The sequence below is a fragment of the Pristis pectinata genome, chromosome 8 (assembly GCF_009764475.1).
Source record: "Pristis pectinata isolate sPriPec2 chromosome 8, sPriPec2.1.pri, whole genome shotgun sequence".
NCBI lineage: Eukaryota > Metazoa > Chordata > Chondrichthyes > Rhinopristiformes > Pristidae > Pristis > Pristis pectinata.
In genome coordinates, this window is record NC_067412.1 from 7,434,525 (window position 1) to 7,459,278 (window position 24,754).

The following is a 24,754-nucleotide window of genomic DNA, read 5'->3' on the forward strand; positions in this document are numbered from 1 at the left end:
TACTAGATAAGCATATGGGGGAATTTAAAATAGAGGGATATGTGGGAGGAAAGGGTTAGATAGTCTTTGGCGAGGTTTAAAGGTCGGCATAACATTGTGGGCAAAAGGGCCTGTATTGTGCTGTACTGTTCTATGTTCTATGATATCTATTTTTTAAAAACTTTAGGCAACTTACAAAGTTACATCCCTACAACAGAGTTTGCCAGGAGACCTGGGTGAGTAGGGAACAGCTTTCCTGGCCATTCAGTAGGACTGGGTGGAGACGGTCATTACTATGGAGCACTCAATGACTGGCTATTCTCCAAGGGCAGATAGAGCACACACATTACTCACTTGGATTGCCCTTTGTCATAGATGTTCTGCCAGCATTTAGGGCGGCTACACAGTTGTGGGAAGGCTCTTCCCATGTCCAAACGCATGACCCGAGGATCTGTATCACAATTCAGCGATGCAGTGCAATCTTAGTTACTTTATAACGTAAAACAACATCAACTTGCTGTTCTGTAGCACCCCCAATGCAGTATCACCTCCCAAGGTGTTTCACATGAGTGTCTCTGGACCTAATTTGACATTGAACCACGGCAAGATGTTTGAACAGGTGATCATTCTACAGGGGTACCATTGAGATTGTCCTGACCAGCTGCATCTCCGCCTGGTATGGTAACTGTAACACCTCTGACCATAACACTTTGCAGAGAATTGCGAGCACAGCTGGAAAGATCATTGGAGTACCTCTTCCCTCCATCCTGGATATCTACAACATACAATGCACACGCAAGGTCTGCAGAATCATAGATGACCCTTCTCATCCCTCCCACAACCTATCTGCCCCACTTCCGTCTGGCAAGTGGTACCACAGCATCCAGGTCAGAACTACTAGACTGTACAACAGTTTTTTCCCCCAGGCTGTCAGGCTCCTGAATACCCTGGAGGCAGTTTCAGGCAAATGCCACATCAAAAGTCCTGGTTTGCACAACGGCGCATAAGAACTTTGGCTGCCGCTGAACATGTTTATACATTTAATGCAACACACTGAGTTCTGTATTTTCTTCATCCAGCTTGGTTTTGCATTAACCCTGCACTAATTTTGTATTCTGCATGTACCGTTTTTGCACTATTTGTACTTGCACAATTATTTTGTCTGCATTTATTGTATATCCTCTGTTCTATGTACGTCCTCTGTTGTGTGAGTCTGGGGGAAAATGACATTTCGTTCCTCCATGTGTTTTACAGCATGTGGGTGAAAGACAATAAAGTAGAACTTGAACTTGAACTTGAAAAGCTCAGTCAAACAGGTAAGTTTTGAGGAGACTGAGGTAGAGCAGTGCAGCAGGTAGTGCTGCTGCCTTACTGTTCTAGAGACCCAGGCTCGATCCTGACTTCCAATGCTGTCTGTGTGGAGTTTGCATGTTCTCCCTGTGATGTGGGTACGCCCTGAGTGCTCTGGTTTCTTCCCATATCCCAAAGCCCCGCTGAATGGCCCAACTGGTCCATGATGACCAAAATCCTATACGAGCTGGTCCCATTTGCCCACATTTGACCCACATCCTATCCATGTACCTGGCCAACTGTCTTAAAAGCTGTCATTGTACCCGCCTCAACCACTTCCTCTGGCAGCTCATTCCAAATACGCACCACCCCCTGAGTAAAAAAGATACATTAAAAAGTCCCTTATAAATGTGTCCCCTCTCACCTTAAGCCTATACCCTCTAGTTTTTGATTCCATTTTCCTGGGGTAAAGATATTCACCCTACCTATGCCCCTTATGATTTTATACACCTCTATAAGGTCACCCCTCAATCTCCTGCACTCCAGTGGATAAAGTCCTAACCTGCCCAACCTCTCCCTATAACCCGGTCCCTCGTGTCAGGGAGAGCTGAGGGGCATACAAGAAACGACTACAGGGAAATAAGTGGAGGAAAGGGATGATGGGATTGCTTTGAGAGCCAGCATAGACTCGATGGGTCAAATGGTCTTCTTTGCTTTTAAAAAATATATATAACAAGTGTCTCGGCAGCACAGACAGCAATGTGTAGCGATGGAGATCAGGGGTATGGAAGAGCATAACATTGAAGAAGCGAAGAGATTGCAGTGATTTCAGGGGCTTTTCATTACTCACGGGGTTGATGAAAACGACTGAATTGGGTGGTACAAAGAGGCTTGCTCCAAAGGCAGTCAGATGTTGAGTCAGGCAGACAGCGATGTCCGGCGTGGTATCTTCCAACGGCAAAATCCCATCTGTTTTCCAGCTCATTGCTGTCATGTTGAAATACTGGCAAAGGGAAGTGTAGACACCGACTGACACTTGCACAGAGCACGAGGTATAATAGTTTGTGATGTTCAGGTAATAGTCTTTCCTTGTGTCCTCTGTACTGAAATTATAAAGAGAGTTAAAATAAATAACTACCGTCCTGGATTGTAACCATGGCTACCCATTCTTACACATGGCTAGTGTCCGTGTGCACACATACACATACACGCATACACATGCAGGCACACCTATACACGCATGCATACAAAAGCACATGCACACAATACACATGCATACACAGAGATACATTCACACAAACACAGATGCATGCACACAGGCGTGTACACTCAAACACACTTGCACACACACAAATGCATGCGCGTGCACACACAGACGCAGAGATACACGCACATGCATACGCAGATGCAAACACCCAGACGCATGTGTGTACATACACAGACACGAGTGTGCACACACAGATGCAGACACACACATGCTCATTGACAGACAGAATGCACACACCCAAACACCCACAGAAAGATTCACACAGAGAGACGCCCACACACTTGAGCTAGGCAGCGTCTTGTCTCACGGTATTTCTCCCATAACTCCCATGGACGCTGAGAGAGTGTTGAAATGCTAAACATGTTCAAACCCAGGGCTGCTTGGACTTCCAACTCTCCCCATCTCCCCGTAGTAATGAAACCTGCAACCTGACAGGGTTTGATTTGTTTGTCAACCCATTAACCATCCTTCATCACACCAAGGGATAACAGATTTGCCCAATAAAATCTGATGTCTGATGACCACTGGCATGGACTCAGGCTGACAACAGTATCAGCATCATGATCTGCATTGTGAGTGGTTGGGCAGATAATTATGGATTCTGAGGGAAACACCAATAAATATAACGGCCGAGAACTGCTTACTCCGGGGACAAGAAGAAGGTATACAGCTTGTGATCTGATCCTCCCACTGATTCCAAATAGATCCTCTTCTTGGCTTTGTAGTTATGCTCATTTGGCTTTGTTGAATTGTGGAGGAGAACCTGGATAAAGGGCTCAGCTTCCTTCTCAACGCAAGTTCCAGAATCTGTATCAGAACAATCAGAGAAACACCAGTCGTAAACCTAGAGGGTATTACATCAGTAGCTCTCAGCCACTAAAACTACTCAGTTGCACGATACATACCGTTTAAAACTGTATACGTGACCTGGATATGGAGGCCAGCCCTTTTGTTTAAGTTCCTGGATGTAATATTCACCATTACTGATTTCCGTGCGGTGATAACCGTTGTATTAATCGTGACGTTTCTAACTTCAGAGTTGGCCGACACTGTAACTGTAATGGCCTTCTCCGAGTCCAGGCTCTCGATTGGGATCTGCGAGCCATTGTCCATCTTGAACTCGATGGATGCCACCTTGCTGGAGATGGTGTAGTTCTTGATGTAGCCATACGGAAAGGGATTGGAGTCCACCAGGAACATGACCTGAGTCACGTCGCTGATGTTGGAGAAGATGCTGTTGAAGGACGGCGGGATGGAGAACTGGCAGCCTGACTTGTTGGCGAAGCAGAGCAAGTGGCCCGGGTCAGCACGTTTGCCCTGAGCCCGCATCCTGGCACCCGATACGCTCAAGGGCTCTTCATTCAGGACCCGTGTGCCCATCAAAATCTGCATTAACTTCATGGACAGATCATAAGCCTTGGTTGCCACCAATTCGGGTTTACTTGTCAATGGGCGGTTGACCTTATTCACGACTGGAACCAACTGGTTAGTTATATCAATCAGGCCGCCTACAGGACAAACAAACAGGTCAGGCTTTTCTGTTCAGGTAGGTTATCTGTTGCCAAAGGTTAAAAGAAAAACAGTAGGGGAATGATTTCTCTCAAGAACTTCCATTTGTTGAGGAGGAATTTCTTCATCAAAGGATTGTGAACCTCTGGAATTCTCTGTCCCAGAGAACTGTGGTGGTGGAGTCAGTGAATATACTCAGGACTGGGGCGTACAGGCTTCTGATCTATGGGAGAGTGGAGGGTGAAGGAGGATCGGACAGGAAAGTGAGGCTAAGGCCAAAATTGCAATGATCATGATCTAATGCATGGCAGAGTAGGCTTGAGGGGTTACATGGGCTGCTCAGAGAGTCATACAGCAAGGAAGGAGGCCCTTCGGACCAACTTGACCATGCCGACCAAGATGCCCTTCTAAGCCAGTCCCATTTGCCTGCATTTGATGCACATCCCTCTAACCCTTTCCTACTCCTGCTCTATATGTATTATGCCTTTAAACAATCTTAAGAGGAGTTGTAGAAAACGAAACAGTTGACATCAAACTACTGGCAGATCATCAAAAGTTTGGTCAAAGAGATAGGTTTAAAAAGGAAGGAAGCGAGGTGGAGAGGGGCAACGAACAATCTGCTGGAGGAACTCGGCGGATCGTGCAGCATCTGTGGGGGGAAAGGAATTTTGCCTGAAACAGGATGCCTGGAGTAGTGGTGGAAGCAGATACAATAGTGGCGTTTAAGAGGCTCGGAATCAGAATTAGGTGTATTATCACTGACTTAGTTGATGTGAAATTTGTTGTTTTGTGGCTGCAGTAGAGTACAAAGACATAAAGTTACTATAAATATCAAAAATTTTAAAAAGTGCAAAAGTAAGGAATAACAAGCTAGTGTTCATGGGTTCATGGATCGTTCAGAAATCCCATGGTGGAGGGGAAGAAGCTGTCCCTGAATCATTGAGTGTGGGTCTTCAGGCTCCTGTACCTCCTCCCCGATGGTAGTAATGAGAAGAGGGCATGTCCCGGATGGTGAGGGTCCTCAGTGAGGGATACCACCTTCTTGAGACACCACCTCTTGAAGATGGTGGGGAAGGTTGTGCTTTTAGACAGACACATGAATATGCAGGGAATGGAGGGAGATGGATCACATGCAGGCAGAAGAGATTTTGTTTAATTTGGCATCATGTTCAGCACAGACATCGTGGGCTGAAGGACCTGTTCCTGTGTTGTCCTGTTCTATGTTCTATGAGAGGGGGATAGGCTTTAGAAAGGGAATTCCAGATCTTCGAGCCCTGGCAACTGAGGGCACTGTCACCAGTGGTGAAGAGTTAAATTGGGGGAGGAGCAGGACGCCAGAGTTAGGGGAGCAAAAATATCGCAAGGGGTTAAAGGTCTGGAGGAGGAAGACCTACACTCCTGTGCATTACATAAAGAACTCAGAACCATGTCCTCTCTGAATCAATGGGGGTAAATATCAGCAGGGATGTGGAATTGATTAGTGCCTTGCCTGTTTCTGCACTGTGCTGTCACAGAGAATAAAGATCTTCAGGTGGGATGTCAGTGTTTTATTGTAAACGACAGCTTACTTTGCCCTGCTTCGTGGGTGAGTAGGCACTTACCTACAGTGACGAGGATGTTATCCCCAATGGAGGTGGGCGTCATTTTACCCTGTCCTGTTTCCTTCTGAAGGACTGTTATCATGTTGTCCAGAGCAGACAGTGTCTCTTTCTGGCATTCGCCACAGATGAACTCTCTGCTAATGACCTGGAAGGAAGGGGGGAGGGAATGAAAACAGGGTCACATTGCTGAGGGAAACTGGCTTCTTCCACAAATGTTGTGCAATTTTAATCGGGAAACCTCCTCAATATAAGAGAAGGCTTTATTCCCTTCTCTTGATTGACTGAAGGCCTTGGACCAAAGATCTGAACATGCAGCTTAAAGTCAAAGTCGAGTTTATTGTCATATGCACAAGTCCATGTGTGCACAGGTGCAATGAAAAACTTACTTGCAGCAGCATCACAGGCACATAGATCACTTTAAACTAAAATGGACTTTTTTTTGCTCTAATTATGTTCTTTCTCATAAAAAATGTGTATAATTTACGTTTATGTTTTTCTTGTGAATGCTGCTTATCTGACGCCATGTGCCTGTGATGCTGCAAGTAAATTTTTCGTTGCACCTGTGCACACATGTACTTGTGCACATGACAATAAACTCGACTTTGATTTTGACATCGCGTCATATAAGCAGCGTTCACAAGGAAAACATAAATTAAACATAAATTATACACATTTGCGAGAAAGAACACAATTAGAACAACAAAAAAAAACAAAGTCCATTTTAGTGCAAAGTGATCAAAGTGGTCATAGTGTTGCTAAACTGTAGTGATTAGGGTTGTGTCAGTTGGTTCAAGAACCGAATGGTTGAAGGGAAGTAGCTGTTCTTGAACCTGGTGGTGTGGGACTTCAGGCTTCTGTACCTCCTGCCCGATGGGAGCTGCGAGAAGATGGCACGGCCCGCATGGTGGGGATCTTTGATGATGGATGTTGCCTTCTTGAGGCAGCGCCTCCTGATGAAATAGCAGGATTTACAATGGGGCACCGAGTCTGTATCCCAGCAGAGTTGTCACGGGGCTTAATCCCTCTGAGTGAGTGGTGGTCCCAGTCTCCCGGACCCAATCTGTTTCCATTTCTCTCTCTTCCCTTTTGCATTGCCCTCATGAGCTTACTGAAGACATTTCACATGGAGAATGAGTGAACCTTTACCGTACACTGTGCCAGCGCAGCCGAGATCTGCTGAATGTCATCCACCGTGGTGACCTTAAGTGACGTCAGGGCCAGCGTGATGTTACTGCGAATGTTAATCCTGCTGATTGTCTCGTTCGTTGACTCCCTTCCGTAGCTTTTGCTCCTCTCATACTGCAGGGGAGGTTTTAAAATATAAAATTGGCAAGATGTTCGTCAAGACAAGCTGACATCAATTCATGTCACATACTTCTCTCAGCTCAACCAGAAAAGATCATACGATGTAGTAACAGCCCTTGTGCCTGCTATATCACTATCGTATCTGCCTCCCCCGTAGCACGCTCCAGGCACCTACCATTCTCTGTGTAAAAAACTTGCCACATAAATATCTCCTTTAAACATTCCCCCTCTCACCTTTAAGCTATGTCCTACTACCTCAATGCAAAATTTATCTATAGGAACGGTATGCAAGACAGGTTTTTCACTGTACCTCGGTACAAGCGACAATAATAAACCAATACCAAAATGTCCTCTAGTATTTGAGATTTCCACCCTGGGAAAAAGACTGACTACCTTGGTATTGGTATTGGTTTATTATTGTCACTTGTACTGAGGTACAGTGAAAAACTTGTCTTGCATACCGATCATGCAGGTCAATTCATTACACAGTGCAGTTACATTGAGGTAGTACAGAGTGCATTGATGTAGTACAGGTAAAAACAATAACAGTACAAAGTGTCACAGCTACAGAGAAAGTGCAGTGCAATAAGGTGCAAAATCACAACAAGGTAGATCGTGAGGTCAGAGTCCATCTTATCGTATAAGGGAACCATTCAATAGTCTTATCACAGTGGGATAGAAGCTGTCCTTAAGCCTGCTGGTATATACCCTCAGGCTCCTGTATCTTCTGCCTGATGGGAGAGGAGAGAGAGAGGAAGAAGAATTCAGAGGAATGTCAAAAAGTGACAGGTTCTTAAGAAGAAAGATGGCGAGATGGAGGATTGCAGAGGTGGAGAGAGGGACTTGTACAGTTCAGAGCCCACACAGCTTAAGCCACAAGCGTCATAGGTGGGGCAGTCCTTGAGCCGAACACTACCTCATTGAGCACAGTGACCAGGGCGAGGGCGTACTCCACGGTGGGCTGAGGGTCCCCTTGTTTCAACAGCTCTTGCAGTTTGGTCTCAGTCTCGAGCTTCATCCAATCAGTGAGACTCTGAAAGCCCTCGGGTGTGCTGGTGATGTTGATAACCACAGACCTGCCGAAACCAATGGAGATTGTAGACTGAAAGCCACACTCAAGTTTCAAGCTTATTGTTGTCATAGGCATACATACCCAGGGTATAAATACCATGAAAATTAGCTTCATGCAGCAGCAGCACAGTACATTACACGACAAGGACAAACATAAGTTATAATAAACCTAAATTAGCAAAAATTAGATGTAATTTTCACATGTGCAAAATAATCAACAAAATAAACATAACGACACTAGTGCAAGATTGAGAGAGAGGAAAGAAAAATTACATGCATTTAAGGTGAGAGGGGGTAGGTTCAGAACAGACGTGAGGGGTACGTTTTTTACTGAGAGAGTGGTGGATGCCTGGAATGCGTTGCCTGATAGGGTGATGGAGGCAAACTCATTGGGGGCTTTTAAGAGGGGTTTGGATGGGCACATGAATGAGAGGAAAATGGAGGAATATGGGCATTCTGTAGGTAGTAGGGATTAGCTATGTCGGCACAATGTTGTGGGCTGAAGGGCCCGTCCTGTGCTGTACTGTTCTATGTTCTATATAGTCCGAGGTAGTGTTGTTTTTCAGTTCAGTTCAAGAACCTGAAGACAGTGGGGAAGCAAGCACAGAAGAGGAGGGGGTTAACAAGGCCAAAGACATTCAGAATCTCATCCATTGTTCACTCTTCCTCATGAGTCCGTCTTCGTTTTGTTTCCTTCACCAGACATGGACCTCGCTAGCACGGCCAGCATTTATTGTCCATCCCTCATTACCCCTGAACTAATGAGGCTCTTAAATGTCAACCACATTGATGGGTCTGGAGTCACAAATAGACCGGGATGGGTAAAGGCAGCAGATTTCTTCCCCTGAACCTGCTGGATTTTTACAACAATTCAGTAGCTTCACGACCAAGGTTAACACTTAAAAAAAATTAGATTTATTCTATGCTTGAACTTAACTTCCAAGTCAACACGGTGGGATTGGCATTCATGTCCCTGAGTCAGTGGTCCGGACCTCTGGCTCTGATAACTTAACACCCTCATTTTCTCCTCTCTGTCTGAAGTCTCCCAGATTACCTAGAGGATCCAGCTTGATCATAGGATCATCTATTCAGTCATGGTCTGTGAGAGACATGAGAGACTGCAGATGCTGCAATCTGGAGCAACACACAAGATGCTGGAGGAACTCAATGGATCAGACAGCATCTATGGAGGGAAATGTACAGTTGACATTCCGGGTTGGCACCATTCCAAAATGTCGACTGTCCATTTCCCTCTATAGATGCTGCCTGACCCGTTGAGTTCCTCCAGCATCTTGTGTGATGTTCTGTGAGAAACCTACTCATCTCCGAACCGGAAGATAATGGATCTAAATCTTACTCCAGTGATTTGAGTGCAAAAATCCAGACTGACACTGAAACAGTACACAGAGGGTGCCGCACTGTCAGAAGTACTGTGATTTGGGTCATAAGTATCCTTTTAGATGAACTATTGTGCACCATTTTGTGGAAGAGAAGGAACTGTTTTTCCCTGCTAATATTTATCCCTTGCATCCTTAAAATAGATTAATCAGTTAAAGGCACATTGCTATCTGTTGAAGCTTACTGTGCATCAATTAGTTGGGGCATGTTGTGTATTGGAACATTATCACAAGTTAAGAAGTATTCCATTGGCTGTAAAGAGCTTTGTGATGACCCGAGGCTGTGAAAGAGCCTAAAATGCATCAGTCTTGTCTTTGATCTTATCTTTCTGAAACACTCAGACTACTGTTTTCTCATTACAATGTCCAGCTATGTTTACCCATTTCCTGGCATTAGGGTTTCACCTTGCCAGCAGCACCGAGATCCTGAGCTGTCTCACTGCCTGGAATGTACCCAGCGTGCCCCAAGGCAGAAACGTCAACTAAACTAAACTCTTGATAAGAATTTGATCCAAGGTATTTGGAGCTTCAACCTTGTGGTTAATCTTATAACAGAGAGAAGTAAAAATGGGAGAATATTTCCATTTATGAATCATGCAACTTTAGAACATAGAACATGGAACAGTACAGCACAGAACGGGCTCTTTGGCCCACAATGTTGTGCCGACATAGCTATTCCCTCCTACCTACAGAATGCCCATATCCCTCCATGTGCCCACCCAAGCCCCTCTTAAAACCCCCAATGAATATGCCTCCACCACCCTATCAGGCAACGCATTCCAGGCACCCACCACTCTCTCAGTAAAAAACGTACCCCTCATGTCTGTTCTGAACTTACCCCCTCTCACCTTAAGTGCATGCCCTCTGGTATTGGATCGCTCAATAACGGGAAAAAGATATTGCTTGTCCACCCTATCTATGCCCTTCATAATTTTATACACTTCCAACAGATCACCCCTCAGCCTCCACCGCTCCAGAGAAAAGAGCCCAGGTTTGTCCAGCCTCTCCTGATAGCACATGCCCTCTAATCCAGGCAGCATCCTGGTAAACCTCCCCTGCACCCTCTCTAAAGCCTCAACATCCTTCCTATAGTGAGGTGACCAGAATTGCATGCAATACTCTAAATGTGGCCCAACCAGAGTTCTATAGCGATGTCTTCTGGTGTAGAGAATAATTTGATCCCTGGGGATTTTTGGATTAAGTAGAAAAAACTACTATAAATCAATCCACATCAACTAGCTTCTGTATGTTGTAATTCAAAAAGGAGTCAACTCCAAAGAGCAATGAGAGAGCATCACATCCGCAGCAAGTATGAACTTTCTCACCGGTTCAAAGCCACCACAGAGGCCCCTTGCTGGTTCTGCACGGTGACGGCAAGGTAAGCATTGAATCGGTTCGAACTGAAGCCGGGGGGAAGGACGGCGCAATATTCCGATCTGCTGCCTCTGTAGACGTAGAACTCGTCACAGTGTTTGCCGCCAACGCCACATCGAGTAAGGATGAAGGTGTACACCAGAGGAATGCCAGCTGTCTCCCAACCTGCAAGAAGCCAGAGGAAAGTTGTTATGCATGCACGGAGCAGGAACAACAACAGTGCAGTAGAATAAACGTCTTTTTTGATTCATATGAACCAAAATAAAGAAACCAAGCAACTTACAGTTGTAGATCAACGAGACCTAAAGCACATGAGTCCCTGAAGTCCCGCGCCAAAAGTGATGTTTCGCGCGTAGGAGGATGTCGTTGCTCTGCCGAGCGATCAACCGGCAGACGCACGCATGCGTACGGGCGCGTGCATGCATGCTTACTGCGTTCGCACCATCGATCCGCTGGGCGATCGAATGACCGGCATGCGCATTCGCTGCATTTGCCATGTTCTCCGTACAGTTCAAAACTGAGCCCGATGTTGCTGTCACTTTCTCGTACCCTTAACTCTACCTCTCTTGGTTATTCCATTACTGTCACTTCAGCATTTCTTTTTGCACTACTTCAGACTGCACTACAGTCTTGGCACTGTTCCAATGTGTTGTGCTCATCAGCGTATTTATCGTTGCATTTATTATTACCGCATATACTATTTGTGAGCTTCATGCGAGCAAGGAATTTCATTGCAGCCTGATGTACATGAATAAACTAATCTGAAAGTCAAGGAGAGGCATCACCAAAGCCCCTCTGGTGATGAACTGTGTCTTAATTATGGCATTTGCATTAAGTTTGGTATTTATTAAGATGGCATTGGTTTCATATTGGAATATCTTAATATTAGAATGTGCTTTAATATTTGTACATGCCTTAATGTTAGCACATGTTTAAAATTGGCATATGCCTCAAGACAGGCATTAATCTTAATATTGGTTTACCTTCATTCTAGTTTGTGCTTAATATTGGGACATGCCAATGCACAGGAACACAAGAGGCTGTAGAGAGTAGTGGACACAGCCCGGTCCATCACGGGCACAGCTCTCCCACCAATGACAGCATCTACAGGAGGCGCTGCCTCAATAAGGCAGCGTCTATCATCAAGGGTCCCCACCATCCGGGCCATGGTTTCTTCTCGTTGCTACTGTCAGACAGGAGATACAGAAGCCTGAAGTCCCACAGCACCACGTTCAGGAACGGCTACTTCCCTTCAACCATCAGTAGGAAAGGACATGCAGAACCCTAACCCTACCTCAGCAACGGAACACGATGGACCATCTCTTGCACTGCCGTGGACTTGTCTCTGATTGTGTCTTTGTTTTGCACTAAGGTCTTGTTTTTGCAGTCTTTTATTCTCTCTCTTCACTGTCTTGTATAATTCATGTATAGTTCATGTATAATTGATATTCTGTGTGTTGTCTGTATCCACATGCCTGTGATGCTGCTGCAAGCAAGTTTTTCATTGTACCTGTACCTCACCGTACTTGTGCACATGACAATACACTTGTCTTAAAATGTCAATATGAGTATAAGCCTTAACAATGTTATTTGCCCTAAGTTTGGTATACCTTAATAATGTACATGCTTAATATTAATATTGGCATGTGCCTTAATTTATACCTTAAAGCTGGTGCATGCTTAATATTAATATTTCCCTTAATATGGCTTTTTATTATTACATCTTATTAGTAAATGCTTGATTTTGTTCCTCTCTGTAAAACTGGAGTGTGCTTTAATGGAAAGGTTCCTTCATATCTCAGTCCTGATTGACATACCTCTAATTTTCACACTGTTAAGTCTTTTGAAATGATCTAGAGAAATGTGCAAACACAACTCATTGCTTTCTCCATAACTGCCACAGGACAAAGTAAATGATCGAAATCAACCTCGTTTTCATGGAAGTCTGTGCAAGGAATTCAAACACTCGGCAGTGGTGGTCAGTGTGCGTGGCTTACCAGTACAGGTGAAGGTGACACTGGTTGTCAAAGCACTGATGTTTTCTGTAGGAAATATCAGACAGCTTCCCCCAGAGGGGAGGTGAATGGGAGGGATGTATATTGATGCAAATCCAACATTCTCCATTAGTGGATCGGTGACATTCAGGCTGAACGTGTAACCATCTCCATCTTCCAGGACCCCGTGTCTCAAGACCAGGTTCATCCCGTTGCTCCCAGTGGAAGTGGTGGCATTGTTTAAGGCAAGCAACTCCTTTTTAGAGTTCTCTACTTTCCACTGTTAGGACAAGGAAACAAAGAGTGAGTGAACCATTTGTCCAGGAGATGACGAAATTCCAACATTGTCGACAGCTGGCTGGCACATCTGCCTGGCATGGGAATGTCTGTGATAGGCACAGCGTAAGTGGAAGGAACTGTACTGGATTTGGAATACTAGATCGGAGAGTCCACTATACTCCATGCTAATCCGCCATTGGCTACACTAAACATATGCAGAAGGAGTCATAAATTGAGAATTATACAGCACAGACCCAACTTGTCCATGCCAACCAAGATGGGTATCCAAGCTATTCCCATTTGCCCACATTTGGGCCATATCCCTCTAAACCTTTCCTATCCATGTACCTGTCTAAATGTCTTCTAAATGTTGTAACTGTACCTGCCTCTACCACTTCCTCTGGAAGCTCGTTCCATACACCCACCACCCTCTGTGTGAAAAAGTTGCCCCTCAGGTCCCTTTTAAATCTTTCCCCTCTCACCTCAGGTTTTAGACCACTACCTTGGGAAAATTACTGACCATTAACCTTACCTACAAGCCAGCATTACTTGTTAAATATGGTTCTATTGAAGTCAACTGAACTGAGCCAAATTCAATTCAGTTACTCCTAAAAATGTATGTTTAGCACAAGCAAAGCCAAATTTCCTGAATTCAAGGATCTAACTGACCTACAATTACTTTACACCTGAATCAATACTTGCAAAGCTTTTGATATATTACTTTAATGCTTTCTTGGAACTGGTGATTTGAGTTGGTCTGCTGGATGGAAGGTGCCACATTGAATTCCTTCCAGATGCAGAGCTGGGTACTGCTGTCTGCAGCAGAGCTCAGTAACACAGTATGTTACAGGACCAGTATCCAACAACCAGGCCCGTTGACCCAGCTAAATGAGCTTGGTTTGTATCAGAGCAGGTGGAAAATTTAAACTCAAGTGATTAAATAAATCTGGAATAAAAAGCCGCAACCAGCAATGGAAATCATGTATCTTATAGATCACTTTTTTTAATATATCCACTGCGGTTCACCTGTTATCCTTAACCAGTCTGGTCTATATATGATTCCAGATCCATAGCAACGTGATTGGCTCTTCATTGCTTCCTCAGTTCAGAGTCTTTAGGGATGGACAATAAATGCTGGACATATTCCATAACTATTAAAGAGCCAAGGCAATATTTAATGCACCTCCTTTCAAATTCTCCCATACTATCCTTTCCTTGTACACGTGTCCTTTTTTAATTCAACTGTTTGAAGGAAAGTTTTTTCCAGATTAAACACTGCCTGAGGATGAAGGCACTCAGCGGATCAGGCAGCAGTTCTGACCACAGGTCTTCGACCTGAAGCATTAACTCTGTTTCTCTTTCTGCAGATGCTGCCCAACCTGCTGAGATTTTATTTCAGGGTTTCCCGCATCGTCAGGATTGTTTTTATTTACAATCCCTGAGGAAGTGGGAGGTGCAATGTCTCAGAGCAATAGCCTTTCACCTCTGGATTGGCAGTTCAGATTGGACATATTCCTGAAGGCATCTTCACATGACCTCTCTTCTTCAATTAATCCATGTCAAACAACTTGTCCTTCTCATCCGTACCACTTTCATAATTAACAAAGAAAACCTTCAGATGAAAGAGGGCGTCGTTTCTTTAACTCCTGGAGACTCCAGGATGATATTGAAGTGCTAGTGACCTTTGACCAGGGTGTGACTGTGACCTAAAGTGACCTTCAGAAGCCTGTACTCTTGTTTTAGAGTCATAGAGCTATACAGTTCGGAAACAGGCCCTTCAGCCCAACTCATCCATGCTAACCATGTTCCCTACTGAGCAAGTCCCATTTGCTTGCACTTGGCCGATATTCCTCTAAACCTTTTCTATCCCTGTACCTGTTTAACTACTCCAGGACTGAAAAGAGTTTGCACCCAGATCATACTCAATGTGAATTTATGGCACTAGAATGCCCAAACTCTCACCGAAAAGAGAGCAAGATCAACTGCAGCATTCGGACAATTCTGGGAAAATGAATAAAGGTATCAGAGGGGAAGGAGTTAAAGGCATCAGTGGAGAATCCAGATCATTATTTTAAATATTTTAGATGTGGTCATCACCGGCAAGGTCAGTATTTAGTACCAAACTCTACCTGCCCTTGGGAGTCAAAGCCATTTCAAAGATCTGTGGTAAACCATTAGTTCGAATGGCATATTCTATCTCTCAAACATCACCAGTAAACTGGAGAGGTTTTTAAACAACAATTCTAAATTACTAAGACTAGCTCTCTAGTATAGAACTTATTTAATTCACTGAATTTAAATTCTCCTGTCGCTGAGGTGGAAGTTGAAGTCACATCAGCGGAGAAACTAATAATCCATCCACTTTGCTGCCACATCCCCCTGCAATAGACTGTGCTTTCTAAATAAGAGAGATAACTAAGACAACAGTTGTTACGGTAAAACTCCGTTAATCCAGCATGTTCAGGATATTGGTGATACCAGACTAGCAGATGTTCTGGACTATATAGAACATAGAACACTACAGCACAGTACAGGCCCTTCGGCCCACAATGTTGTGTCGACATTTTATCCTGCTCTAAGGTCTATCTAACCCTTCCCTCGCACATAGCCCTCCATTTCTCTATCATTCATATGTCTATCTAAGAGTTTCTTAAATGTCCCCAATGTATCTGCCCCCACAACCTCCACTCACATTCCACGCACCCACCACTCTCTGGGTTAATACTCCAATTAACACATTTAAGTCAATTTTTCAAGACATGACATAATACAGTAGTATAATAAAATATCCAGGGAACCTAGTAAGTTTCAATGGAGCACGGGAAACAGAAACAGCTGAGTTTCAAGGGAGACAAAGGTATTGGTTTGTTATTGTCACATGTACTGAGATACTGTAAAAAGCTTTTGTTTGCACGCCATCCAGACAGATCATTCCATGATTACATTGAGGTAGTAAAAAGAAAACAAAATGCAGAGTATAGTGTTGCAGTTGCAGAGAGAGAGTGCAGTGCAGGTAAAGAAATAAAATGCAAGGTGCACAACAAGGAAGATTGGGAGATCAAGAGTTCATCTTTTAGCATATGAGAGGTCTGTCTTTTAGCATATGAGAGGTCTGTCTTTTAGCATATGAGAGGTCTGTTCAAGAATCTGATCACAGCGGGATACAAGCTGTCCTTGAGTCTGGTGGTACGTGCTCTCAAGCTTTTGTATCTTCTGCCCGAAGGGAGGGGGGAGAAGAAAGAATGACCAGAGTGGGAGGGGTCCATGATTATGTTGGCTGCTTTCCCGAGGCAGCGGGAAGTGTAGACAGGAGTTACTGGAGGGGGGATGGTTTTGTGTGACAGACTGGGGTGCATTCACAACTGTGCAATTTCTTGTGGTCTTGGGCAGAGCAGTTGCCATACCAAGCTGTGATGCATTCGGATAGGATGCTTTCTATGGTTCATCTGTAAATATTAGTGAGAGTCATCGGGGACATGCCAAATTTCCTTAGCCTTCTGAGGAGGTAGAGGCGTTGGTGTGCTTTCTTGGCCATAGTGTCCACGTGGCTAGACCAGGACAAATTGTTGGTGATGTTTACAGCTAGGAACTTGGAATGTAAAACATAGAACAGCACAGCGCAGGAACAGGCCCTTCAGCCCACAATGTTGTGCCGAACTAACTAAATTAGTAATCAAGTGCCCAACCAAACTTATCCTTTCTGTGTACATGATGTCCACATCCTTCCATTTCCTGCACATTCATGTGCAGACCTAAGAGCCTCTTAAACGCCGATATCATATCTGCCTCCACCCCCACCCCTGCAACACATTCCAGGCACCCACCACTCTCTGTGTAAAAAAACCTGCCCAACACATCTCCATTGAACTTACCCCCCTCAACTTAAATGCATGCCCCCCAGTATTAGCATTTCAACCCTAAGAAAAAGGTGCTGGCCGTCTACGCTGTCTATGCCTCTCATAATCTTATAAACCTCTATCAGATCTCCCCTCAGCCTCCGCCGCTACAGAGAAAACAATCTAAGTTTGTCCGACCTCTCCTTATAGCACATGCCCTCTAATCCAGGCAGCATCCTGGTAAACCTCTGCACCCTCTCCAAAGCCTCCACATCCCTCCTGTAATGGGGCGACCAGAACTGAATACAATACTCCAGATGTAGCCTAACTAGAGTTTTATGAAGCTGCAGCATAACTTCCTGACTCTTCAACTCAATGTCTCGACTAATACTAGGTCAGTCATGATAGTGTAGCGGTTAGCGTAACGCTATTACAGCACCGGCAACCCGGGTTCAATTCCTGCCGCTGTCTGTAAGGAGTTTGTACATTCTCCCCGAGTCTGCATGGGTTTCCACCGGGTGCTCCGGTTTCCTCCCACATTCCAAAGACACACAGGTTAGGAAGTTGTGGGCATGCTATATTGGCGCCAGAAGCGTGGCAACACTTGCGGGCTGCCCCCAGAACACTCTACACAAAAAGATGCATTTCACTGTGTGTTTCGATGTACATGTGACTAATAAAGAAATCTTATCTTATAAAGGCAAGCATGCCATATGCACTTGAGTGCAGAAACCAATGAGTTTGGGAACGGGATCCTGATTTGTTAAAGGGAGCACAGGAATCAGTATCTGTTGAGCCAGATGCTGAGCTATAGGGATTTCTGAACAGTCGGATAGTGGATTATTGGAATTTTACTGTACTGAGCAATTGTTCTTCATCATCGAGAGCCTAAGTAATCAACTCACTGAAAAATAAACTGGTGGATGGTAACCAGAGCACTGTGACTCCATTCCAGAATGGAAGCATTTCTCTTACCACATACTGAGGAGTGCCTTCGCAGTTGCTGCAGCTTCCAGACAGGTAGACATAGGAACTTTTGCTCACTCCGTAAACAGCCTGCGCTTTACAGGAGACACACTCCAGGGACACCAGTGGTGAGCTGCCACCCTTCACGGAAATCTGGGAGGTCAGACAAAAGGTCATCTACTTTAGATTTAGTTTTCAGCGAATGGATCGGAATTGCAAAGTCGTGTTTATTATCATTTGCACAAGTCCATGTGTGCACAGGTACAACAAAGAACTTACTTGCAGTAGCATCACAGGAACATAGCATCAGATAAGCAGCATTCACAAGAAAAACATACTATGCACAATTTTTACAAGAAAGAACACAATTAGAAGACTTTAACAAAACGAAGTCCATTGTGGTGCAAAGTGTTGCTATACTGAGGTAGTGATTAGGGTTGTGCAGGTTGGTTCAAGAACTGAATGGTTGAAGGGAAGTAGCTGTTCTTCAACCCGGCGGTGTGGGACTTCAGGGGAAGAAGTAAAAGGGGAGTTGATGGGCAAGTGCAAGAGAGAATAAGGGGAATAAAAAGAGGGGGAATGGGACTCTAATGGTCAGCCTGAGAGCCACCATGGACTCAAAGGGCTGACTGGCCTCTTAGATAGAGTCACAGAGTCATACAGTGTGAAAACAGGCCCTTCGGTCCACAACGTCCATGCTGACCATTTAGACCAATCCCATTTTATTCTCCACAATTTCCCATCCACTCTCTCCAAATTCTACCACTCAAGAGTAATTCACAGTGGCAAAAATGACAAGCACTCCCTTGGGATGCGGGAGGAGACCAGAGCGCCCGGAGGAAACCCACTCAAGCACAGGAAGAATGTGCAAACTCCACACAGAGGGCATCGGAGGTCAGGATTGAACTGGGGTTGCTGGGGTTGTGAGGCAGCAACTTTACCAGCTTCCCACCATCCTCTTACTGTATCTTAGAACAGTACAGCACAAGAACAGGCCCTTCAGCCTACAATGTGTGTGCCAAACATGATGCCAAATTAAACTAAATCTCTTCTGCCTGCACATGATCCATATCCTCTACTTCCTCAGGAGGCTAAAGAAATTTGGTTTGTCCCCTTTGACACTGACCAACTTTTACCAATGCACCATAGAAAGCATCCTATCTGGATGTATCACGGCTTGGTACGGCAACTGCTCTTCCCAGGACCGCAAGAAACTGCAGAGAGTTGTGGACACAGCCCAGCGCATCATGGACACCAGCCTCCCCTCCTTGGACTCTGTCTTTACCTCTCATTGTCTTGGTGAAGCAGCCAGCATAATCAAAGACCCCACCGACCCGGGATATTCTCTCTTCTCTCCTCTTCCATCGGGTAGAAGATACAGGTGCCTGAGGGCACATACCACCAGACTTATGGACAGCTTCTACCCTACTGTGATAAGACTATTGAACGGTTCTCTTATACAATGAGATGGACTATGACCTCACGATCTACCTTGTTGTGACCTTGCACCTTATTGCACTGCACTTTCTCTGTAGCTGTGACACTTTACTCTGTACTGTTTTTTTTACCTGTACTACATCAATGCACTCTGTACTAACTCAATGTAACTGCCCTGTGTAATGAATTGACCTGTACGATTGGTTTGTAAGACAAGTTTGTCACTGTACCTCAATACAAGTGACAATAATAAACCAATACCAATACCATCCCTCCATTCCCTGCATATTCACGTGTCTATCTAAAAACCTCTTAAATGCCACTGTCATATCTACTTCCACCATCGCTCTGGCAGCCGGTTAAGGCGCCCACCACTCCCTGTATAAAACACTTGCCCCAAACATCTCCTTTAAACTTTCCCCCTCTCACCTTAAATGCATGTCCTGTAGTATTAGACATCTACCCTGGGCAAAAGATTCTGTCTCCCCAATCAATGCCTCTCATAATGTTATAAACTTCTATCTCCCCTTCATGGACTCTGTTTAAACCTCTTGCTGTCTTGGTGAAGCAGCCAGAATAATCAAAGACCCCACCCACCTGGGTCATTCTCTCTTCTCTCCTCTCCCATCAGGCAGAAGATACAGGAGCCTGAGGGCACATACCACCAGGCTTAAGGACAGCTTCTATCTCATTGTGATGAGACTATTGAGTGGTTCCCTTAATACGATGAGATGGACTCTTAACCTCACAATCTACCTTTTTATGACCTTGCACCTTATTGTCTACCTGCAATGCACTTCCCTGTAGCTGTGACACTTTACTCTGTATTCCGTTATTGTTTTTACCCTGTACTACCTCAATGCACTATGTAATGAATTGATCTGTACAATCGGTATGCAAAACAAGTTTTTCACTGCACCTTGGTACAAGTGACAACAATAAACCACTACCAATACCAATATCACTTATAAATGTAAGACTCTAACATTTCCTCTACAACCAATATCAAACATTTGGTGAATAAGTCAGTCCGTTACAGACCATGAAAACTTAATGACCACACTGGCAAAGTACGGGAAGAAAATGCATTAACTAATACGGCGTTTGATGAAGCCTTTACTTACAAGCTGTTTGACGGACTGGGATTCCCGGTCAGGTTTGCTAACATTCAGACAGCAAGTGTAGTTTGTGTTGTGTTTCAGCTTCTCTCTTGAAATGGAGAAAATGGCTCCGTTCCCAGAAATACCACAGCCAGAAGGTCCCTGAAGAAGAGAGGATAAGACTATTGATTTCAATAAGCCAGTTGCCATTCATAAGTATGTAAATCGTAAGATCATAAGCATAATTCGGCCCATTGAGTCTGCTCCACCATTCAATCATGGCTGTTTTTTTTCCCAACCTCATTCTCCTGCCTTCTCCCCATAACCTTTACGCCCCTTACCAATCAAGAACCTATCAATCACTGCCTTAAATACACCCAATGACTTGGCCTCCACAGCCCTCTGTGGCAACGGATTCCACAGATTCACCACCCTCTGGCTGAAAAAATTCCTCATCATCTCAGTTTTAAAGGGATGTCCCTTTATGCTGAGGCTGTGCCCTCAGATCCTAGAGTCTCCTACTGATGGAAATATGCTCTCCACGTCCACTCTATCGAAGCTTTTCAGTATTCGGAAGGCTTCAATGAGATCCTCCCCTTATCCTTCTGAACTCTGTGAAGTACAGGCACAGAGCCATCAAGTGTTCCTTATACATTAAGCCTTTCATTCCCAGCATCATTTTTGTGAACATCATCTGGACTTTCTCCAGAGTCAGCACATCTTTCCTTCGACACGGGGCCCAAAAATTGCTCAGAATATTCCAATTGCATTCTAACCAACTACCTGAAGTCTGACCAATGTCATATGCTTTACAACTTGGTTTGGGAAAGATCGCCAATGAGGTGCTGTTTCCAATGGCCACCCTTTCTTGAATCCTCCTGTGCATTGTTGCTCTGAACATGCTGTGCATCATGTCCTTGAAACACGCACCACCCGACTCAAGGACAGCTTCTGTCCCGCTGTTATTAGATTCTGGAACGGACCTCTCCTGCGCTAAAGATGATCTCTCGATCTACCTCGTCATGGCCCTTGCAATTCATTTGTTTACCTGCACTGTACAATAAGATGGACTCTTGACCTCACAATCTACATCCTCATGGCCTTCCACCTTTTTGTCTGCCTGAAGCTGTGATCTGGCCCAGTGTCTCCATGTCAAGAACATATAAACTAGGAGCAAGAACATGCTGTTTTACAACTCCGCCTTTCAATAATATTGTGATTGGAGCAAGAAAGAAAACTGCTGGAGGAACTCAGCGGGCCAGGCAGCATCTGCAGAGGGAAATGGACAGTTGGCGTTTCAGGTCGAGACCCTTCATCTGGACTTGCGATGCTCTGGTTGTTACCTCAACTTCCCATTCCTGCCCAACCCCCATAACCTTTCAACCTGTCCTTCCTAAAGATCAACGGCACAGAAGCCAAACATCTGGACCTGAAGGGAAGAGTAGTTATAGAACATAGAACACTAGAGCACAGTACAGGCCCTTCGGCCCACAATGTTGTGCCGACATTTTATCCTGCTCTAAGATCTATCTAACCCTTCCCTCCCACATAGCCCCCTATTTTTCTATCATTCATGTGTCTATCTAAGAGTCTCTTACATGTCCCTAATGTATCTGCCCCCACAACCTCTGCCGGCAGTGCGTTCCACGCACCCACCACTCTCTGTGCAAAAAAAAACTTACCCCTGACATCCCCCTTACACCTTCCTCCAATCACTTTAAAATTATGTCCCCTCATGCTAGCCATTGTCGCTCTGGGAAAAAGTCTCTGACTGTCCACTCGATCTATACCTCTTATCATCTTGTGCACCTCTATCAAGTCACCTCTCATCCTCCTTCTCTCCAAAGAGAAAAGCCCGAGCTCACTCAATCTATCCTCATAAGACAAGCTCTCCAATCCAGGCAGCATCCTGGTAAATCTCCTCTGATTTGAAATCGTAGTGGAAATAGAATTGGTCAGTGCCATTAAGAGGGAATTGGATGGGCAGTAGAAACAGGAAGGGAAACAGCAGGGAAATGAGACTACTTTTTGAGAGTAAAACAGGTATCCTGTGAGCCTGGGCTGTATAAATTAAAGGAAGGAGCCTTCTCCAGTAGAAGCAGGTTAATCAAATTTCCAGGGCTTGTAGCTATTCACTTGCATACACTGCCAAGCTCCTTAACTTAACCTGGTCAACTTTGGAACAAAGACAGCAGACTGTGGTGAGCGGGTCCAATGTGATCGAATTTTGAAGAAGCCCTCAGTATATCATACAGTGAACCTGGACCATCTCAGCAACTGAAAACTGAATTATTTCTTTATGTTATATTAAAAAGCACATACAGTTCCCTATAATTTGTTTTGTGTAAACTTTTCTCTTCCCCCCCATAGCAAGTTGATTAGATTTTCTAACTGAACCAAAATAAGGAGAATGTAAAGCCTTTGGGAAGGGACTTCAGAGAATAAACTGGATTGAGAATTATGGCAGAGGAAATGAAAATGAATTGATCAAAAGTGAATCATGCAATGAATGAAATTGAACTGAGAGCTGTTGCACAAGCACTGAGTGTCTAAGTCACTGATTCACAGCGGCACGCAAAGCAGGTCTGGTCTGTGTCATAACAGGTACAACACATTTTTAATTGGGTGCACAGGAAGTGTGGTAACCTGATGTGGGGTGCAATTGTGGCCAATCAAAGGGCACAGGTCTAGAAAATGTGCAAGGAAGCTGGAAATGCAAGGTATTATTGTTTTATCATGGTCACATGTACCGGGATACAGTGAAAAGCTTTTGGTTTTGCGTGCCATCCAGACAGATCATGCCGTACATAAGTACATCAAGGTAGTAAAAAGGAAAACAGAATACAGAATATAGTGTTGCAGTTATAGAGGAAGTGCCGTGCAGGTAGACAAATAAAGTGCAAGGGCCACAGTGATGTAGACTGGGAGATCAGGAGTTCATCTTTGGCATATGAGAAGTCCGTTCAAGGGTCTGATAACAGCGGGATAGAACTGTCCTTGAGCCTGGTGGTATGTGCTCTCAGACTTTTGTATCTTCTGCCTGATGGGAGAGGGGAGAAGGGAGAATGTCCCAGGTGGGAGAGGTCCTTGATCATGTTGTTTGCTTTCCCAAGGCAGCGGGAAGTGTAGACGGAATCCATGGGTGGGGGCAGGGGCGGAGGTTGGTTTGGTAAATTGGTAAATTGATTTATTATTGTCACATATACTGAGGTACAGTGAAAAACTTTGATCTGTATGAATAGCATGCAAAGCATTTCATTACAACAATGCACTGAGGTAGTATAGTACAAGGGAAAACAGTAACAGAATGCAGAGTAAAGTGTTACAGTTACAGAGAAAGTGCAGTGCAGACAGACAATAACGTGCAAGGCCATAATGAGGTAGATTGTGAGGTAAGGAGTCCATCTTATTGCACTAGGGGACTATTCAATAGTCTTATAACAGTGGGATAGAAGCTGTCCTTGAGCCTGGTGCTATGTGCTTTCAGGCTTTTGTATCTTCTGCCCTATGGGAGAGGGGAGAAGAAAGAATGTCCCGGGGTGGATGGGGTCTTTGATTATGTTGGCTGCTTTCCCAAGGCAGTGGAAGGTGTAGACGGAGTCAATGGAGGGGAGGCTGGTTTGTGTGATGGACTGAGTTGCGTTCACATCTCTCTGCAATTTCTTGCAGTCATGGGCAGAGCAGTTGCCCGAGCAAATATGGTATAGTTAGAACGGATCACAGGTCTCTGGATGTGAACATTTGGGAGCATAGGAATTCTGATTGGAATATCACTGGAAGAATGTACAAGAGCATGAATCCTGACGACAGATTCAGGGAATTAACCGAAGACGGGATGGGGAGAACTGGGGCTAGAATACTCCCCAGTGTTTCTGGGATTTTCCACCTTGGCACCAGAAGGCTCTCACTCACTGAAAGGAATTCAGTCCAGAGTCCGCTGAGTACTTATAATGTGCCCTGATCCTGGAAAATAAATTGGGATGGAGTACGTGCAGAGGGAAAGACAGAATCCCTATTGGATCCCACCCCCACGCCAGACCATTTATAGACCGAGCGGACGAAAAGAGAGGATTATTTTTATTTTAGGCAGATGTGTGTGATCTGGAACAAGTTGCCTGAAAGAAATATGGATGCAACTTCAACAGAGTAAGTCAAAGGGAATTGGAGGAGAGCTTAATGAAGGAGATGGCTGTGGGGAATGGAGAGCGAGCTTTTATTAATTGGGAGATGCTTTCCCAGCACAGGTACGATGGGCTGAAGGGCATTTTGCTCCATTGAATTGAGGAGAGGGGGTGAGACTGCCATTCAAGTACACAAATAATTAAGCAATCTAGTTTTAAAACGTAATA

General features: G+C 44.7%; 1 protein-coding gene across 4 annotated transcripts in view; it reads right to left on the reverse strand.

Moving 5' to 3' along the window:
- Window positions 1–24,754, reverse strand: part of pkd1a (polycystic kidney disease 1a) — a 239,949-nt gene that overhangs the window by 86,857 nt on the left and 128,338 nt on the right. For all 4 annotated transcript variants that reach the window (XM_052020991.1, XM_052020990.1, XM_052020989.1 and 1 more), the window contains 10 exons: window positions 20,430–20,567; window positions 17,878–18,021; window positions 12,791–13,067; window positions 10,745–10,958; window positions 7,868–8,027; window positions 6,793–6,945; window positions 5,647–5,791; window positions 3,442–4,044; window positions 3,181–3,343; window positions 2,120–2,372 (listed from right to left, as the gene is read on the reverse strand). In XM_052020991.1, the coding sequence (XP_051876951.1) occupies window positions 2,120–2,372; window positions 3,181–3,343; window positions 3,442–4,044; window positions 5,647–5,791; window positions 6,793–6,945; window positions 7,868–8,027; window positions 10,745–10,958; window positions 12,791–13,067; window positions 17,878–18,021; window positions 20,430–20,567 (2,250 nt within the window). The remainder of the gene's footprint in view (window positions 1–2,119; window positions 2,373–3,180; window positions 3,344–3,441; window positions 4,045–5,646; window positions 5,792–6,792; window positions 6,946–7,867; window positions 8,028–10,744; window positions 10,959–12,790; window positions 13,068–17,877; window positions 18,022–20,429; window positions 20,568–24,754) is intronic.